Here is a 19930-nt window from a genome sequence, read left to right as displayed (position 1 = left end):
GATGATATAGAAACTTTTTCAATAAAATCAATGAGCTGGAAATGCCAATTTATATAATCCATTTTACTACTATCTCGAAAACCGCTTTTAGGATTTTTATTAAACTCGTAATATCATTGTAGAATTAAATGGTCTCAAATACGAACTAGGTCCTATACTCTTTGAAATAATATGGCAGGGCTTGAAGACCAATTTTTCAAAATACCTTCTTCTAAACTACTTTTTAAAATTGTTATCTAACATATAATGTCGTAGTAGGAAATGGAGCCTGACATAAAAACGAATAATTATATGACAATAATCAGTTTATACTCTCAATTGCGTATAAATGTAAGGATTAATTTAAACTTGAAGTTAGGGGTAAGTGAAAGGTGCTTTGCGCGCACCACACCAGACTTTTTACTTCAGTAAGATGTAGGCCAACGGTTGATAATACCATTTTTTTTTTTTTGTCTCTACTATTTATTTCAATAAAGCAATCCTAGTATAAATAAATAAACTATGAAATAAAAAACCTTACAGATGCATATAATCTAACGAGGACAGGAAGAAGACATTATCTGACATGAAGGAGGAAAGATCACCGTACCCTCTTCCTTGACCGCCAATGTGAAGATAATGATCCTCTGCTAGTATTTTCCAGCTACGTAAGAAACGGCTCTCGACCAATGAGAAGCGCTCTCATGACGCGGTCTGAATCAGCCTTCGGAGATATATGGGAGGCATCCAGTCTGGAACCGTTCAGTTGTCTGATAGTGCAGTGCCATCATGTTCCCCAAGCTCAAGAACTGGGAGTCCAAGGAGGTCGAAGCGGACCGCCAGTGTCCCATGGCGAAGATCCTCAAGGTACGCTTCTTCTTCTATACTCACCAGTGCTTCTCAAAATTAAGATATTCATAAAATTTAGTTGCGAACATTACGATTTAATAAAAAAAAAACAAAAAAGAATTGTTCTTGTCGTATCATCTTCTTGTGAAGTTATGAATGAAATGGGAGCACAGGACTTACTATTACATAACATGGCATTCGCTTCCGTTCTTAGTAAACCTTGTATCGAAAACACCACTCCAAATAAAATTATGTAATCAAACGTAGAATATAGTTGCTATAATCCAAACAATAAACAGCTAATCTTTACAATTTTATCGATTCTATAATATACTTATATTAAAAATAATTTTATTGATATTAATTAATTCTTATTAAGCTTAAAGAAATAGTCTATTTAGCCAGTTAATGCTGCTCAAATATATTGGATTACATTGAATATAATATTAACACTAACATACAGTAATTAACAAAGATACAATATTTTTCCGTCACATAATAACTAAGTATAAACTTAATACATTGTTTTTCTAATAACTAAGTTACTTTAATTTTTGTTTGTTCTGTCAATTCTTTCCTCTTTTTCTCTCTCACTATTTTGCTCGTAATCATAACTGTGTTATTTCGTCTCCCTATACTATTCTACATATCTTATATCTTTCCCAGTGATCCGTCTTCAATATACAAGTTATTATGCAAATTTAGATTTATAGTCTTATCCAATGTTAACACCACCAGAAGAAATAAATAAACTAATGTAATAATCAATTTAAACATTTTCATTTTATACCACAACTACCCAGAGCAAAACCTTCGTGGACTTAAATCTCAGCAGTTTAGTAACGGTAGTGGTGTGAAAGAGATATGGGGGGGGAGTTCGAAGTGGTGGCCTAGGGAATTTCATATTTCGACTTATTAATGCAACTTCATACCCTTGGATAAGGTTCAGTGCACTAACTTTATAAGAATAACGTTAGAAAACGTTTATTAGAAAATCTATGTAATTAGATTACATTAGAAGGAAATGGAATGAGCATCGTTAGAAAATACTAAAAGAAAAACAGTACAAAAAAATCAGAAGACTAAATTATAGTCAAATCTCTTATTTTAATTGGATAATTAAATGAAATAAAAAAAAATCTGTATTTATTAAATTCAAAGGTTATTACCTATTTTAGGGGATGGTAAAATAAAAGAAAAAAAAAGGACTTTATAAAATACGGTTTATTATAATTTTTTTATCATTAAAGTTTGTAATTATAGTTAAGTTTAATCTGTTTTCTATATTATTTACTAAAACCAAATTAATCAAATATTAGACTGTATTGGTAACGACAGTTTTTTTTTAGAGATTGATATACTTTGCATTTTAATTTGTTAATTAAATGTACTCGGTCATTAACTCCTCATGAGTATGAAACGAGTAGGTAATATAAATAAATGTAAAATATTTAATATAAAAACATTTGATATTTAAATATAAAAGCGGGTGAAATCGCTAGTATTAAATAATAAATAACTAAATATTGACATGCGTTTACTACGTTGACCGATCGTAATATAATTTAATTTAAAAGTGTAAATTGGGGCTGTGTCACAGGTGCGGTACTTTAAGCAATTTTGCAGAAGTGTTTTTTTTTTTTCAATTATAACCAATTCAAATTCAACTTTACATCCAAACACTTATACATACAATACGTAATTAAATATTAAATACATTTTCATAATATAAAAAATTATGCCTCCTTGGAACTGGCTGATAAAAGTTAAACTTCTGGAAGTGGAATAATGTGTTAATATTTGTTTATTAATGATTGAGCGTTCCCTCTTATAGTTTAAGGCAAATAATATTAGTTACAGAATAATTATAATAATTAAAATAGAACTATCATTTTCTAAGTCTGTGTTATATTATAATAGGAAATTATGAGATTATAGGAGCTCATTAAAGCGGGAACTGCTAGGGTTGCTAAGATACTGCAAACTCCTACTGTCATATTAATATATAAAAATTTCCCTTCTAGAATCTGCAATTTTTCGTTTCATCTCCGTCACGAAATCAATTTACTACTATATAATTTATTTTTCTTGAGTTTTAGAACGAACATCGATAAAGCAGTTTCATTTTAACATAACCTTTATTTCTTCTGTATTCGTATACACTTTGTCTGTCATTAAGAAATGTAAATCGCATTTTCTATTAATTTATAAATCATTGTATTTATTGACTAGTCCAAATCTTTAATGCGCATTAAATTGCAAATTCCATATAACCTGCATTCCTTAGCTCAACTTTGAATAAACAATGCGCGTTAATGGGCAGTAGCTCGAGTCAACGTCCTTGCGTTACTCCTACAATGATGATACACGTTCTCTTGACAGTATGTTTATGTCACAGCTGACAGTACCATATCTGCTGTGTAAAAATAATTAATTTTAAAGCATTAAATTATGTGATTTCTGATGCTGAATAATTCTTTAATTTTCTTAATAGAAAAAAATAATGTTATTTGCTTGAAATTTCTATTACGAAGTTAATCAATTTATATACTGTAAAGATTTAGACAATGAAATAGAAATTTAAAGTCCACCTCTCATCAGATTATATCAAGGTATTCACTGATATCTTTAGGTATTAATTTTCCGTTGTTTTTATTTTATTATCATTATTCAAAAATATATAATAATTTAAGTTAATTTTAAATTAACTTAATATTTAACAAGCCTAAAATAACAACAGTGAAATGTTCTAAGAACCCACTGATCCTCAATCCTTACCATCTTCCACTAGAACCCAAACCCCTAAGTCATCGGAAAACAATCCTCTCAACTACATTTAGTTTGACCGTCATGTCTTTACTATTTATTCTTTTACTAATTTTACCTACGCCCTATAACTGTGGTTATGGTTATAGCTCATAGGTCCACAGAATATTTGCTCCACCCCCAAAAAAGTATTATTTCTTAATAAATAGAAAAAAATAATTTATAATTTCTAAATAGAATATTTAACAATTATTTATTTTCGAACGCCTCTTTTCATTTGGCAGTGAAACAAAATAAAAAATAAATTTATTGAAGTAATAAAAAAAGATTTATTAAATAATCAAATACTTTGATCCAGCATTGTATGTTAAAAAAAAGAGTTATAAGTTTAGTTTTAAGTATTCAGAATTTACAAACAATTACTACTACTTCATTAATTAAATTTTTTACATTAATTTAAATTAAATAAATAATTTACCAGATTCCGAGAGGCAGTTAATAAAAATAAATAATTAATTTATAACAGTATTCAAAACATAAATTAAATAATAAACCAATTTAATCCAAGATATACATATTAATAAAAACTATTTTTCTAAATGTATATTGCATATAAAAAATAAATGATAATTTTATTAAAATAAATAATTGATCACTTTCATACAACATTGTATATTTTAATCAAATTCATTTTCTAAATTTTTATTATATTTTACGATTTCTGTTACCTTTCAGCTCTATTTTTTAAATAATGCCATTTTCAAACTTATTTGCCGTTAACTTAGTCGCAATATAAATTATATTTAACGTACAATTTTAGAAACTAGGAGTAATCTTGACCGTTGCAAAAATGCATTTTTTCATAAAAATATTGTTTTCTCACATGAGCTGAATAAAAATATATGGAATTAAAGTGGTTCATTATTTCAAATATCTCATTTTTATCGATAATATAAACCAAATGAAAATCTTACTGAAGAACTTAAGGACAAACATAATAAAGTTGTTTATCATAAATAAATAATGAATTTTATTTGTAAGCTTCCTAAGCTAAAAATACGATCTATCTCAGAGAGTTGTACAAAACAGGACAAAACATTGTCTCAGTTTTGTTTCGACAGAAACTTCATTTCGCTCAGTTTTATTCTGACAATATGAGACTTAAGTACTTAGTACTTACTGTGGGACTTAATTCATTGAGCCTTTTAAAATTGATAGGGACGCAACTTGCATGGTCTGTGTGTGTGAACAATCTATCTTAAAAAGGAAAAGTTATACGAAACTGAAAGGCTTTAGGACGATCCTGGCGCTTCTCCTTCAACCGCATCACAGCAAAGAAATATTATTAAAAATACCCTTTTTAAAAATGTCGAAATTGAATTCGGGTTTATCTGTTAACTAAAAAAGACATTTGCAAAATTAGTACGAGAATATATCGTCACAGTGAATAGTATAGAAATATCTCATTTGAAAGGAACGAGAGGGTAAGTCAAAGTTATAAGATCATACCGCACTAAATTTTGTGATATTAGATAATAAAAAAAACAAATATATGAAAAAGAAAATTCCTTAAAGCTTAAACAAAGAATACATATTTATAATCATTCCGAAGATATGGTGTATTATACATTAGAAATTCAATAACAGCTTTTAGTGGATAAAATCGATTTGAGGTTTTTTTGGAATATCGATCTTAAATTTGCTTGCCTAGCACTTGGACAGACAAAACGAATGGAGACACATATTGCTGAGCTTATTTATTAGTTCATTGAATATTCTATCCACTGGTAAGACCGGTCCCACTCCTGATCTGTCTTCTACCATATGATAAAATCTTTAGTCATCCATATCTGTAAAACTCACCCTAATCTGAAAAATTCGCAGAAAAACGAGCCGTATAAAAAATATGTTTTATTTTTTTTTTTAAGGAAATAAAAATATCTGAAATAAGTACATAATGTATGCGCGCAACACACAACTTTCGCTTACCTCCCTGCTTTAAATTTAAATTAATCCCCCCCCCCTCTAGAGCAGATATTTTTCGAGAAAACTCTCTTGTTTTAAATTTTTTGAAGGTAAAACGAAACTGAACGACTTCCAAGTTACAAGAAAACGCGTTTTTTTCTTTTTTATCCAAATAAAATTTTTTTCTATTGAAAATCGGAAATCTAGGAACCGGAAGGAAAGTGAACAATAAATCACTATAAAAAGTTGGTTTTGAGAAATGGAAAGGAAGAATTTGATCAGGGGAACACTGAAAAATTAAGAAAATGTTGTAGGATTATCGGATGGTTTTATCTTCAATTGAATTTGTTTATTTTGGAGTATCCATCCAGGTGTAGTAAATGAAAACAAATTAATGCTTTTTCTGATTGTCTTCAAATCATCTCATAGTTAATATATGTTACGGCAGGTAGAGGTTCATATGGAACCTTTACAAGCCCAACCGTGAATAGAACTTGTTATTCCATTTTCGGTACTTGTCTTATACCTTTTATTATTCTTATTTAATTTTATTTTTCATTGTACATCTTTTTAATTTTTCATTTACTATGTTCATTTAAGTTTATATCATTTAAGTATGAAAAATATTTTTTATTCCTGATGAAGCCCTGCAACGTGGGCGTTAAAAACGTTCTTGAACAATAAATACTTTATTATACTATTTTAGTACCTTTATTGACCGCTACCCGGACTATCTCCCTTCAAACTTAAAAACCATTAAATCAATATTAACTATCACCTAATTTTACATTGGCATACAGAGTTTAATGAAAATCGTTAGAACCGAATTTGAGCAAATCAACTCTCTAAAGTGGCACTTGCAGTGAGTCGATTGTTGCTGTCACATCCCAGGCATAAAACCGTACTATATTCATATTTCAGTTTCGTACAATTTTTCGTTTTTGATCTAGGCTATTCACACACTTGCACATAGATCATTTTGAGAGACTTGGTTATTATTGGTTGGGCCCTAAAAACGTATATAATCGATTTTTTTTACGATCACAATACTTCTCCTTCATATATATCCCATAGACAGGTTATGTAAAAATAAAAATGCAATAAAAAAATATTGCGATATCAGTATTCTTTTGAACATTGCCGACCGACAGACCTAAAATCTATTTTTAATTAAGACCATACTCCTGATGAATTATTTAAACAAATTTAATATTTCATTATTCATTATTTATTATGCTTGTACGTGGACAAGTTTTAAGTAAAACTTTGGACCAACATTCATGAGAGAAAAAAGCGTACTGGATGGGTTGGTGTCATGTTGGTTGGTGACGGCATACATGAATAGGTAAACTGTTTGAAATATTTCACAATGTTAATGCCCAAGATTGACTAAATATTTCTTACTTAAGTTTTGGTGAGGAGTTTTGGACTTTTTGTCTATATTTTCTTTGCTTTAATTAATATTATTAACGTTGTTCAAGTGAGAATTGTTTTTGTTTACATTCATACACTAATTTTGCACTAATGTAGGGCAGCGGAGGTGATTTGGTCACAATAATGCTCGACCGCCAGATTTTTACCCTATTAAGGGTACCCACTTCATGGGGCTGGGAGGAACCCACAGGATTGACCTACGGATACAGTAACAGAAAAAAACAATTACTAACCGCAGCCGGATTCGAACCTGAGTCAAGTTTTTTGCACAGTGCCTTACCAATAAGCTACCCACTTCTACAATGTATTATTATACATATAAAAAATATCATTATGCGAAACCTTACCGGTTTATTTATTTACTGTTTCTTGATAAACTCTTGAGTTATGTTTTTCGGTCTTACTAATCGCTATAAAATAATAGTTATCACTAAAAAATAATTATTAAATAACTAAATTCTGGACTCCTATATTGTTTTATTTTTTTAACTACTCAAATATATCCTCATGAGTCGAAACCGTTTCTGTTAGCTTGCCTAAAGTATTCTTAGGCAGTGTTTACAAAAACTTTCCCCATTACACCTTTGCGGCCTACACTCTGATAACAGGGAAAACAAACACGGGTTTAATTATTTTTTGATTAGTTACATACTTCTTTATTCAAGAACTAGGTACTAGTTTACATATTTTAAAGTCAAAATTCAAATATCTTTTAGGTAGGAACTATAAAGAAGCTTTAATAATGAAAATAAATTAATAGTTAGAAAAAAATATTTTTTTTTTAAAAAACTTTCCGTGATTGATTTAAGGTCAAGAAGAAAGCAAATGAAAAATTCATTTACAGAGAATAGGCAATTCAAGTACGTTTCTTTGTTCAATAATAAATTATTGAATTTATATACCATTGTTCTAACAGATAGTAAATGGTGGTGGCAAGGGAGACCACCCCGTAGCAATAACATTTTATTTATAGGTTTAATTAATACTATTTATTATTTTAAGACACCTAAGTGGAAAAACTATTTTTTTTTTACTTTTTAATTTTTAGTACTATTTCTAAAAGCTTTCTTATACGGTAGATAAGTGTGCTCCTCTAAATATCACTGTCAAGGTTCATAGTAATTATTCAATTACCTCATTTTATAACTCAAAATGGTAATCAATGTTTTTCTCCACAGATTATTGATGACATTAGAGCTTATCACATTTACTTATTTTATTTTTACTATAAATACAATTGTAAATGACAAGAAGTAAGTAAAAAAAAAAAGTTTTAGAAGGATACTTTGGCTGCACCTATTCTTAAACTTCTCCCATCTACCTTCTCAATGCACTCAGCAACGTTTCGGCTCATAACTTATTTTCGCTCACTCCAGTTACAGCATAACTTTTATCTTCAATAGTATACCAGATTTTTTGAAAAATAATAATTCCTACCTTACAGTGCTGAGCTGTATTGGAACAGAGTAAATTGTGACATCATTTGGACTTTGGATGTTATAAATTCTATATAATTTGATATAAATATTTAAATACTTCAAAAACAGACCAATAAAAAAAAAATGGCGCCCAAAAAACCTTACCGACTAGGAAATACCATCTCCACTGGCGATGTCAAAAGTTGAATTAAACAGGAAGGGAGGGTCCATGGACGTTGGCATTAAGAGCACCCTTCTGATATTTATGCATACTTATAAACTTTTCCGGTTTAGAAAAAAACTTCTAAGCGACTATGACGAGTATGTGCCTTATAATCCAGGCTTGTAATTTACGACATCCCTTGGAGGGTGCATTGTCTTAGCATTCTGGAGGGGCAGTGTTATATATTTTTAATTTTAACATGTTCTTTGTTCTTTTTTATAAAAAAATTGCTTCCGAAATTATCGATAAAAGTATCGACTTTTACCTTATTAGATATCGATTTAAATTATTTAATGTCGTGACAGAGAAGCTTCCGTGGGGGTCTGCCACTCAGTTATAATAGTTGACGATATAATGTACGTATTAAAAGCTAATTGTATTCAGAGAATATCTTTAAAAATGAATTCACAAATAGTTTTAAAAGAAACATAAACATACGATTTTCTACCACTTAATTTCCGTTAATAATAAGTTTTATTTTAGTTAAATAATAATTTCTTTCATTTATTTCTAAATCGTTTTATAAATTTGGAAGTTTATAATTTTCATTTACTAAATTCCAAAGCAACTTAAATTTTGACATATATGCATATATTCTCATAACTTCATTACCTTGACGTTTCGGGGAAATCTTTCCCCAACATCAGAAAACTGTAGTGGTATATTGTAAGATTTTTTCCAAATTTCCAAATTTTTTTTTCTGTTCTATTCAAAATATTGTAACGAGGTTATCTGACCGATCGATTATAATTAAAATTATCGATAAATTAAAACAGATATTCTTGGATAGTGTGTAAAAAAAACAACAGAAGATTAACTCTAGGTTAGTAAAGTGTTGTGAATAATTTCGTTTCTTTGGAATAAAAAAATTGTTTTTGTTTCTGTTCTTTGTGTTTTGTTCCTTTGTCCAGGTTACACACGACACTATGTTTTATCATCAATCCTTTCCCTACTTCAGAAAATCATTATAGTTGAAAAATTAAAAAATATTGCACATAAACTCTTAATTTTCATCAGCCAAATTGTTAATATTTTAATTAATTAATGAATAATAGGTTCTTGACTAACGCTGGTCTAATTTGTATTTGTTAAGTATGTAAAGTAATATAAAAGAAATTCTTATAGTGTACATGGCAACAAACACTAATTAACATTATGTGAGATCTAAAATACAATTTTCGTAGAGAGTATTAAAGCCTGAGTCATGATTTGAGTCAAAGAATTATTACTTTATATCAAAATCTAAGTTGTCTTTGATTTGTAAATTGCATCATCATAATTTTCATAAATAAATAAATTAATTAAAAAATGTAAAAGACTAAAATACTTCTGTTAATTTTTTTCCTGATATTCTTGAAGAACAACGGTCTTCCTTGGCTTTACCAATTTTTATTCGTTTTAAATTTACTTTTACAAGATTTTTAGCATGTAGCTCAAATAAATTAATTTGAAAAAAATTCCTTTAAATTTTCAACATAGTTTATCGCAAATCTATAAAATTCATAAAAGTAAAAATTTCTAAAATCGTCCAAAAGAAAATATCGTTAAATATTCTGCCATTTGCTATTATATACTTTTATGAAAGTTTTCTCGAATTTATTTATATTCTCTTTTTTTAACCAAATATAATTTTGTGGAATTATGCAATCTACTAAACCTTAGGGTAATGAGCATTTAGGCTATGCGTACTATCTATACATAACAAATATTAAAAACAAAATAAAAAATTATAATAATAAAGATAAAGATAAAAAATGGATAATAATAATGATGAAATAATAATAAAAAATACGCACATCTCAAATAAACATAAGTATATTAAGGAGTTAAATGATAGCAAAATAAGTCAACAACTAATGTAAAGAAAATTATAATAAATAAATCAAACTTTTTTTCTCCGGTGATTCACTATGGAGCAATTAAAATTATGATAATTATGTGGGAAGATCCTTCAGTTTTTCATTCCTGAATTTTTAAAGCGTCCTGCACGTACACATATATCTGTGAAATGTTCTGTTTATTATTTATTTTTAACATCTTTTTTGCTCCACATTTTTTTTTTTTTAATATCCAAAACAAATATAAATATGGGTTGTTTGGATTTTCTTCCCGGAAACCGCTGCAGAACCGCCAATTTGCAGACAGCTGCGCCTACAACACATCACGAGATAAGATTAGGACAAGGTCGCAGAAGATGAAGAAAGCTCGCCGCATAGATTCAGGAACAAACTCCGGTTTTCGAGTTCAAGGTGCATCTCAACGAGATATGAAAAATCCGTACAGTGCAAATGTATTGTTTAAAATAATTAATTTTCCTTGAAAATAGTTTTCAGCCTATTTCTAAAATTTATTAGCAGTAAAAATCCTGCAAAAACACTTTATTGTTTAATTTATAATATTGAAATATGAAAACGTTACCTAACCTTGTTTAAATTTTAAACTCGCAAAATAATCACTTTTTCAAACTAAAGGTGAATAATGAAAAAAGAAATTGGTAGTAAACATTACTAAGTCTACTAAAAAGCTTTAAAAGTGCAATGTCCTGCGTAATAAAACTAGTGTTTATAGAATGTATTTTTCATGATTCGAATTCCTGTCGGGGATTAACTGAATTTGGAGCTAGGGAATAGCAGTTTCATAAAAATCTGGTTTCTAACCATGAGTGATAAGAAACAAAAAACATTTTTTTAATTAATAAGAAATTAATAGATAAATAAATGTAATTCAAAAAATAATTCCTTATCGAGCCAAGGGAAATACAGGGATAAGCGATATTCGATTTATAGATTATGTAGTTCTGTTACTAGGTCCAGGCGTGAATAGATTAAAAATTACGGAGCGTCATTTATACGTTATTAAAGCATAAAAGGCATTCGTGTAACCTGCATATTCTCTGAATATTTAATGAATGGGTCGATCAATTAGATCCAATCATAAATTTTTCCCCAGACAGACGGACAAGCATGACACTGATTTTTTCCTTTATGTCAAAAACATAAAATACGTGTGAAAATTATCAATTCTGAGGATTTTTTTTTTATTCCAATATGAATACAAACTTCCCTACATTCGTTAGCGAGGAAACAAAAAAATCATATTGAAAATTCCCGATGTGGAGACAAAATCCCCCAAAACAAATACATTATCTCCTAGAGTAACCTGGTTAGGGATTGAGAATTTTAATCAGGGGCTAATTGGAAACCGTTCATCTCATCGGGTCTAATAAAATTCACTTCCAATAGCTGTCTTTAACTTTCTCCTAAGTCAAATTAAACATGACTGCCAACCCTCTTATAGACTTTAGGCTACGGAAGTCCCACCTTCTTTATTCTATTTGTTTCTCCTGTCAAGTATTTGTATGTTATCTCTTACAAAATTATTAAATATTTTTATAGTAATTTCATTTTCATTTGTGTTTATCTTTCTTATGTGCTGCAATGAGAACAGTAAAGATGAGGTTATCAATCTATTCAAGGGTCGATTTCACTATCGCCATAAGAAAAAATGATTTCTTACACCTCAGGTAAAATGAATAATTACACGTTCCGCTAGAAAAGTTAATCTTAAAATGTGGCAGTAATCTTTACCGGCCAATAATAGCCGGTTTAACTGAGATTTAGAGGAAATCTATGTTAAAGTAGGTAATCATAAAAGGAACCTTCCATAGGTCTAGTTAGATCTGTTACGTAGCGAAGGTGTATTGTATTATCCCCTTTATGTACAAAAAAAGTCAATAAAATGGATTTTATCGAGATAAAATGTTTGACAGACGAAACTTCAAACAATTAGTTGCTCTGGCATTAATAAAAAAAAATTATTCCGTCCTCGACTAAATCATTTTCAGATGAAGAATTGTTTCAGCGATTTCGAATCTAAACAGTGGCTGTTAAAACAATTTTAAATTTAATTGGACCCAAAATTTTCAACATTAGCGACAGGAATTGCGGATTTCGGCAGTTATCTCAGTTACGGTAACTTAGTAACCCGGTAAACAAAACTGTAAACCAGAAACAGGTCGCTAAGTAAGCGGAGTTTTACTAAACTCTTGGACAAATCTTAGTTTTGCTGGAGATTGGTACAACCGGCCTTAAATCAAAGTTGAAAAAGATATTTATATTATTAAATTATTAACCGTTTCTATTTTTAAAAAATAATTATATTTAGGCAACTCTAAGCAAATAGGAATATAAAATTCAACGATTATCAATAAATCTTTAATATGGCTAAATAAATTTTTAATTTTTTTACAAAATTATATATACAGACTAAAATAATTTGTATAATAAGAGTGATGTTTTCTCTTTAAAAAAATGGCTGATGTAATTTAAGTATTTTTGGAACCTTATTTAACTACTATATATGCCCCTCAAACATTGTACTATTTAAAGAAAAGAACATATAAGATTATAATTAACAATAGCAATTTTAAATCCCATACATAAGTCATTTTTTCTGCTCCTTCCAACTATCTCTTTAGTTATTTTCTCAATTGCTTTCTTCTCCCTCTTTTCTTCTAGCAACTAGTAATTAATATTTTTTTCCCTTTTCGTATATTTAATTTTTAGTTTAATCATTATTAAAATTAATATTTCTGTAAATTATCGAATATTTTTGTATTTTAATTACTCCTATCATCAAATCTATAAAACAATTTTAATTTTGCTTATATGGATCGATGGGTCAAAGACAGTCCCTTAATAAAACGTTTGGCAATTGGGTTGATGGTGGGTGACTCCAAGTGCTTTAGGTGGTGGTTATGAAAAACACTGCAACTTTTCTTATCGTTTTAGGAGAGTGAACTAAACTACTCTACTTGAAAGAAAGGAATAATAAAAAAATAAATAAATAAAAAAAAATGTTTACTTAATTTCTACCAGTTATGTAATTATGTGTAAAATTGTTCATTAATTCGTAACTTTTCAGTAATGTTGTTCATCAATAATAAAAATCCATTTAGTCGATCTCGATAAATTCCCACTTTAATCAAGAAATTCGTGCGACGTGCCAGAACTAACTCAATAATCAATCATCTTGAAATCAGGGACAGAAGACAGCCGGTGATTGGTCCCCACCTTGCCCATCAGACCCCAACTTTTTTGGCTTCACTTTTTTCAGCAGCTTACCTCACCATTAAACTCATTCCCTCGAGAATAGTTCTTAGTTTATTTTGTTAATCGGTTACTTATTCTGTGATTTTTATAAATTTGTTTATTCTTTTTCAAGTTGTTATTTTTTTTTTCTCTGATGTCTTTTTTACATATTTTAGCCATTATGCTTCGAAGTTCTCAGAGAAAAAAAATATCTAAATTCTGAAATCGCCTTCTATGAAAGGAAGTCTGACATTAACTGAAAAGAAGATCTTTTTGAGGTTTATGTATCACTTGAGCGAGTGTAACGAGCCAAAGTGGACTGCTTCTTAGCAAAAAACGCAAAAATAAATCCACATAATGTATGTTCTTACTCGTATATTCGTCTAACAGAACCCAATCATCGTATATACAGCTATGTTGCCAACCATAGATACATTTTTCTCACCATGGATTACTATTCTAATGACGTATTCCAGCGATAAATAAAACAAACCTGGAGAAGAGGAGTCTCTTATGTTTTAAATGTGAAAAGAATTCAATTTTCCCGGAATAAATATTAACGATTCGAAATTAATTAAATTTTTTATTCACTCACATGCTTTCAAGATTTACTCCTTTGTTGTTCCTGGTTCCGTCAAAATATTAACTAGCTTCTGGCAGTCGGTTGAATTCCGTGATTCTACTAGTAAAATAGGAGTAAATAATTTATAAAATTTGGAAGGAGAGATGATTCCTCAATAATTATTGGATTTTGTTAATCGGGTAGTTGCCATCGTTCAAGTATTACATTGATCATTTAAAAAAAAAAAATGATGAATTTTAAAGATTATCAGCTTCTGCTGAATGTTTGATTGTTATTCCTGGGATATTGTCGATTTCGGTAGTAACCTCTCCATAACTACATAGAATTTATTAAAGCTGTAGCTATTCTTAAACGAGATTAATCTGTTATCTATCCGTATCTTCATAGGATTTATTAAGTATTAAAACCCATCAAGAAAAAGGAGCTTAAAGTCTACCTTTGATAGAGTCTTGAAAAATTCAGAAGTCAATTCCTCGTCTTTATCCTGTCCCTCTGAAGAAGAGGGTCCCTGCTGGGTTCAAAAGGGTTCACTTCAACCTTGCGCTTTGCGCTCGGGCTAGAAAGAACTTTTACTTTTTACTATAAACTTATTTTAATGCCTTTAAATACACGCGGTTAATATATTATTTACACATATGATTATATTGTATAGTTAAGGTTTATTAATTCTAAAGTTTTCGGACTATTTAAAGGTGCTCCTGAACGTTAGCCAACCAATGACAAATTCGCGCATGTGTAGGTTAGTCGGGTAGGTTACTTGGTTTGGATGGTACAAGTTAAGTCGGTTTTCGGGCACGAATCAAAGGGCGCTTGTGCAGCATCCACAGGTTTGTTTTCAGTTTATATTGTTTTAAAAATATAATATTTTATATGTGTCGACTGGTGAATATTTGTACTCTTCCTGTTTTAGTCAATAAATTAATTTTTCCACCCAAAGTTTGCATTCAATAATTAACTCTTGTTTAAGATTTCTAACAAAAAATCCTTTATATCTACTAAAAATTGAGTGCACCACATGAATTCTGCTAAAAAAGATGCTAGGGAATTTCGATTTGTTCCTCTTCTTTTTTATATTCCCATTTAGCTGATTCCCATAATCTTTCGATTTTTTGCGTCTTTGGGTTAAAAAAGTGATATTTATGCTCTACAGTTTAATGTTTGTTGTCCATTCCGTATATATTTATGTATCCTTTCTAAGAATCTGATACAGCTACACTCCTCGGATGTATTCTTCTTTCGATTACTTTAGACTATGTGGATTCTGACCTGTCTATAACTAATTCATTAAAACATTCATTCGTTTCTCGGCAAATCCCTCCCGAAACACATTGTTGAGGAAGGGCGCGTCCTACGTTATGCTTCCTTTTCGTAAATACATTTTAGTCTATTTACACAAATATATCACCTACTCCATTACAAGTTTGATTTTTTTTTTTTTTTAATTCTCCATATACACATTTCATGAAGGTAATTATTTCGATCAACTATACTTTAAACTTTAAACAATATTTCATACTTGGTAATTATTCGTCCTATAACTAAATAAATTGTACTGCAGTTCCTAAACTTTCTTTGGAATCAGCAAAGCATGTTCAGTCCTTATTTCCATTCTTTTCTAACAGCTTCATTAGCGCAGCATCTCCAATAGTTCATGCTCATTTCATGGCCATTTTCTGTCATTTCATGGTCGTTTGAACATAACTTCGTTCTTAGTAAACGTTCTTTCAGGAGAAATATAATATTTTATACATAATTTTACGCAATATTTAAATTTTAATCAAACTTTTGGTGGGGGATATGTTGCAGCCAACAACACATGGTTGGGCGTGTATAACCATAAACATAGGCTTCACATCATTTTGCCTTACATTGTATAATCAATCTTTTCATTTCGTTTCATTGCAATATATTTATAAAATTATACAGCTTATTATTTGTTTATGGTACATTTATTAATTAGTTATATACATTTATTGTTAATTTATGTTATATACAAATGAAAATAAACACTAGAATCGATCTATCTATCCAACTTGAAGAAAAACATATGTCTACACAGTTAAAAACTACCTCGCAACGAGGATTTGTCTGGCCAGTTCCAAATTAATTATTCCGTAAGAGGACTTACTTATAGGCGCTATGCCTCCTTTTACCATGCCTCAGAGGTTCATCGGGGAATCTCTTCACTTTCGTACAAGACACAAAGATGACATTTGTCGTTTGTCTGAGTTGTGAGTCAACATACTTTAGTTTGTTTCATATATAAAAATAATTGACCGTATTATTTCAAATTATGAACTTGGTCAGGGTTGCGGTCAAAAGAAAAAAAAAAAAAGATAGATAACAACTATTTATTTTCCGACGTTTCGCCACACTTCATCGGGGCTAAAACATACAAAGATTTTTTAGTTTTGTATCTTTTCAACCCTGATGAAACTCTACAAAGTGGGGCGAAACTTCGGTGAATCAATCGTTATCTATTTCATTTCCCTTACCATATTCTAAATAATTTAGTTTGTTTCATTATTTTATGTTAATTTACAGTCACATAAAATCCTGTATTTTTTTTTTTTAGTATGTATATTTCTTGATTTTTTTCAGTCAAGTTTAATTTTCACTATTGTAGATTATAATGTTCTTTTATTTCATTTTTATATTCACATCGTATACATTTATACACATTAACCTATTCTGATTTTACCAGCCTCCATGGTAGGCGGACGGTTTAGGTTAAGTTTAATTTTCAACCTCTATTGCTATCACACTGTTAATTATTTTCAGTTCATTCGTCTTTGATTTTTTTTCATTTGATTTTATTTGAGGTTAGTTTACCTTATGTTTTATGATATGGTGGATGGTTTTATTTCAAAATTGATCTTTAATTTTTTTTTCTACTTTAATATTGTAATGATATTTTATAATTTCATATTTACTTTAAAAAAAACTTTATTTTTTCTGCAAGGCTCTGAACAATATTTTCGATTTCTGCATTAATATACTAAAGAGAATAATTAAATAAAAATATAATTATAGTGCCACAGAATACACATGAAAGCAATGTAATCATTAAATATTTTTCGAAGGGAGCCACTTTGGCCCAAGTTAGGAGTGGGGGTGGGTCGCAAACGGTTTATATTTTGGCTTAGTGTGCCATCTGCCGAGACAGCTCTACATCAGGCTGAAGCAGTATGCTCTGAGATTGTTCAAAAGCTGGGCTACTTGAACATCTCAGTCAATGCAGCCAAAACGGGCTGTGGTGAGTTCGCGCACACAAAGCACAAGAGATCAAGATTGCCGAAGACTCTCCATGTGAATGATACGGTGAGCTCACCTTCCAACTCTATCGTATATTTGGGCGTAAAGCTAGACCGTCATCTTGGCAGTTTCTGCCTTAGTTGAGCTGTCCTTAGCTTGAGAGGCGGGTCTTGGCCACCTGAGAACTGAGGGCGACGCTGGTTTGAATCCAGCCTGAGGGTGGACTCTTTTCATTTTTTGGCGGTCCCACATAATGAAAACAATGACCTCCCACTATGGTAATAGGTTGGGTACATATAGAGTAAAAAAAAAAAGGTTTCGCCTTAGTCTGCATATTACTATGAGTTAGAGACTATTGTTATAAAGGACCAGAGTAGAGAAGCGTTATTTTATTTTATTTTTTTATGGTTACATCAGCTAAAAATTTTACTTATTTTATTTTTATATTTTTATTTTATTTAACAGTTTTCATGGCTGTAGAAATTTTATTTAATCATATGCTTATTTATATGCTTTTATATTATTCTTAATTATTTATTAATTTATCTTTTATAGTTATGTAGTTTAAAATTTTACTTATTTTATTTTATCTTTATTTCTTCATGTAGTTTGATTATGTTCATTTTATTTATTTTTAAGTTTATATACATATTGTATTCATTCATTTCTTTAATTTTGGTAAGAATGTGATCATTTATCACCATTACTTATTGCCCGAGGTTGTGGGAGATCAATAAATAAATTTTAAAAAAATAGTAAAGAAAGAAACCCTTGTCTACTATATCTTTTGAACACACTTATTTAAAAATTAAACTAAAACTTCTTTTGTTAGATGTGCCAATATTCAAGCAAAGCAGCAATTTGTCTTGGAAACTAAATTGACAACTATCTAATAAAAATTTTAGAACGAAAGTTGAATTTATGGGTTAACTATTAATCCCCTGTCCCTACATTGCCGTTTTATTTACAATTACTTTCGATTCCGCCATAGTATAGTATAGTATCAATCGAAGGTAATAGCCGACACAAGCGTGTGAATATTGACGCCTTGTTTACTTTCTTTGTTTACCGAGGATTTGTAGGTATTTTGGATTTACATTAACGAGTGACAAACATGTAGGTCTGTGTTAAAATATTGCTTCTCAGTTAATATCTTCAGGAAATAAATATTTGCATTGGTTAAATTTAGTTTGTTGTTTTTGACACATCTCTAAAAGTGCATGTAGTATCAGTTTAACGGAAGGTATTTATTGTTAGTAAAACGATTTTATGTGAGCAATAAAGTTTTCATGAAGGCTTATTGTTACCCTATAAAGTGTGATAAGAACTCTATAAACATGGTCTTGCATAAAAGAAACTGACAGTTTAGTTTCTCCATTTTATCAATATAATGATTTTCTTCAACTTGTATCCAGATGTTATGGGTTCATCTAATAATATTAAAATATATCAAATTTACATTTTTAAAAAAAAGTATATTTCTGTTTCTGTGAGCTAAATAAAACCTTAAATCATAAATTGAGTCGGATTTATGCGTATTTTGGCTTGATCCGGCGATGAGAAATCGACATACTGATTACACCAGTGCAAATATAGCAGGATAGATTACAGGCCCCAACGAGGTATTCGGTGGTAAAAAATGATTGATTTTATAGGATTTTAAAAGAATTTGTTAGAAATTCCATTTTTAAAACAATAATATTGGTATTAAGTTATGGTCAGTGAGAGCTGGTTGTAAGTAAAACATATCGACCGACAAAGATGGCCACCCGACCCTGTTTCTTAATGATTACCAAATTAAATCTAATATTTTCAATGTCAGTCAACAATTCTGACAAGAGCTCTTTTTGTTATAGAAATGCTAAAGACCTGGTTTAAGGTTTTGTGTATGAGCGCAAGCAAATTAGATCTGAGTTATTCTTCCCCCCCCCAAAAAAAAAAAAAAAATAAGAAGTAATTTCGGTTTTTCCTTACCTATTTGAAGTAAAGCGTAGTAAAATCATTATACACTATGTTTACAGTCTCTTTGTCATTTAACCTACTTAACAAAAGTATATTTTTAACTATGAGTTAAAATCTAAAATTATAAAAGAATTAAGTATGAAATAAATGGATTTGGTAAAAATATACATAATTTTTAATTTAGAATCAACTTATGCTTCGTTATATACCATATAATACAAATTTGTGTTAAGGTGAATATGGTTACCATGTTTTACACCCTTTAGATCTGTCATGACTGTATCTAATTTCGTGGTAGCAGTGTCGCATTAGGTCATGTGTGATAGCTGAGAGTAGATGTAGTGGCGGTGAAGCTACTGTCAGGTTTTAAAATAAAGTTAAATAAAATAAAAATCCATGGTATTTT

General features: G+C 29.7%; 1 protein-coding gene and 1 long non-coding RNA gene across 4 annotated transcripts in view; one reads left to right on the top strand and one right to left on the bottom strand.

Moving 5' to 3' along the window:
* Positions 1-19930, bottom strand: part of LOC106678233 (uncharacterized) — a 208455-nt gene that overhangs the window by 183985 nt on the left and 4540 nt on the right. The window lies entirely within an intron of this gene.
* Positions 16357-19930, top strand: part of Nos (Nitric oxide synthase) — a gene marked incomplete in the record, with an annotated part of 116843 nt that continues 113269 nt past the window's right edge. Inside the window, 1 exon segment of the mRNA XM_067045864.1 lies at positions 16357-16538. Within this exon segment, the coding sequence (XP_066901965.1) occupies positions 16447-16538 (92 nt within the window).

Source organism: Halyomorpha halys, unplaced genomic scaffold (assembly GCF_000696795.3).
Source record: "Halyomorpha halys isolate HHAL.00 unplaced genomic scaffold, Hhal_1.1 Scaffold10.1, whole genome shotgun sequence".
Taxonomy (NCBI): Eukaryota; Metazoa; Arthropoda; class Insecta; order Hemiptera; family Pentatomidae; genus Halyomorpha; species Halyomorpha halys.
The sequence above is the reverse complement of the archived record's forward strand: the minus strand, read 5'-3'. Positions and strand labels throughout refer to the sequence as shown.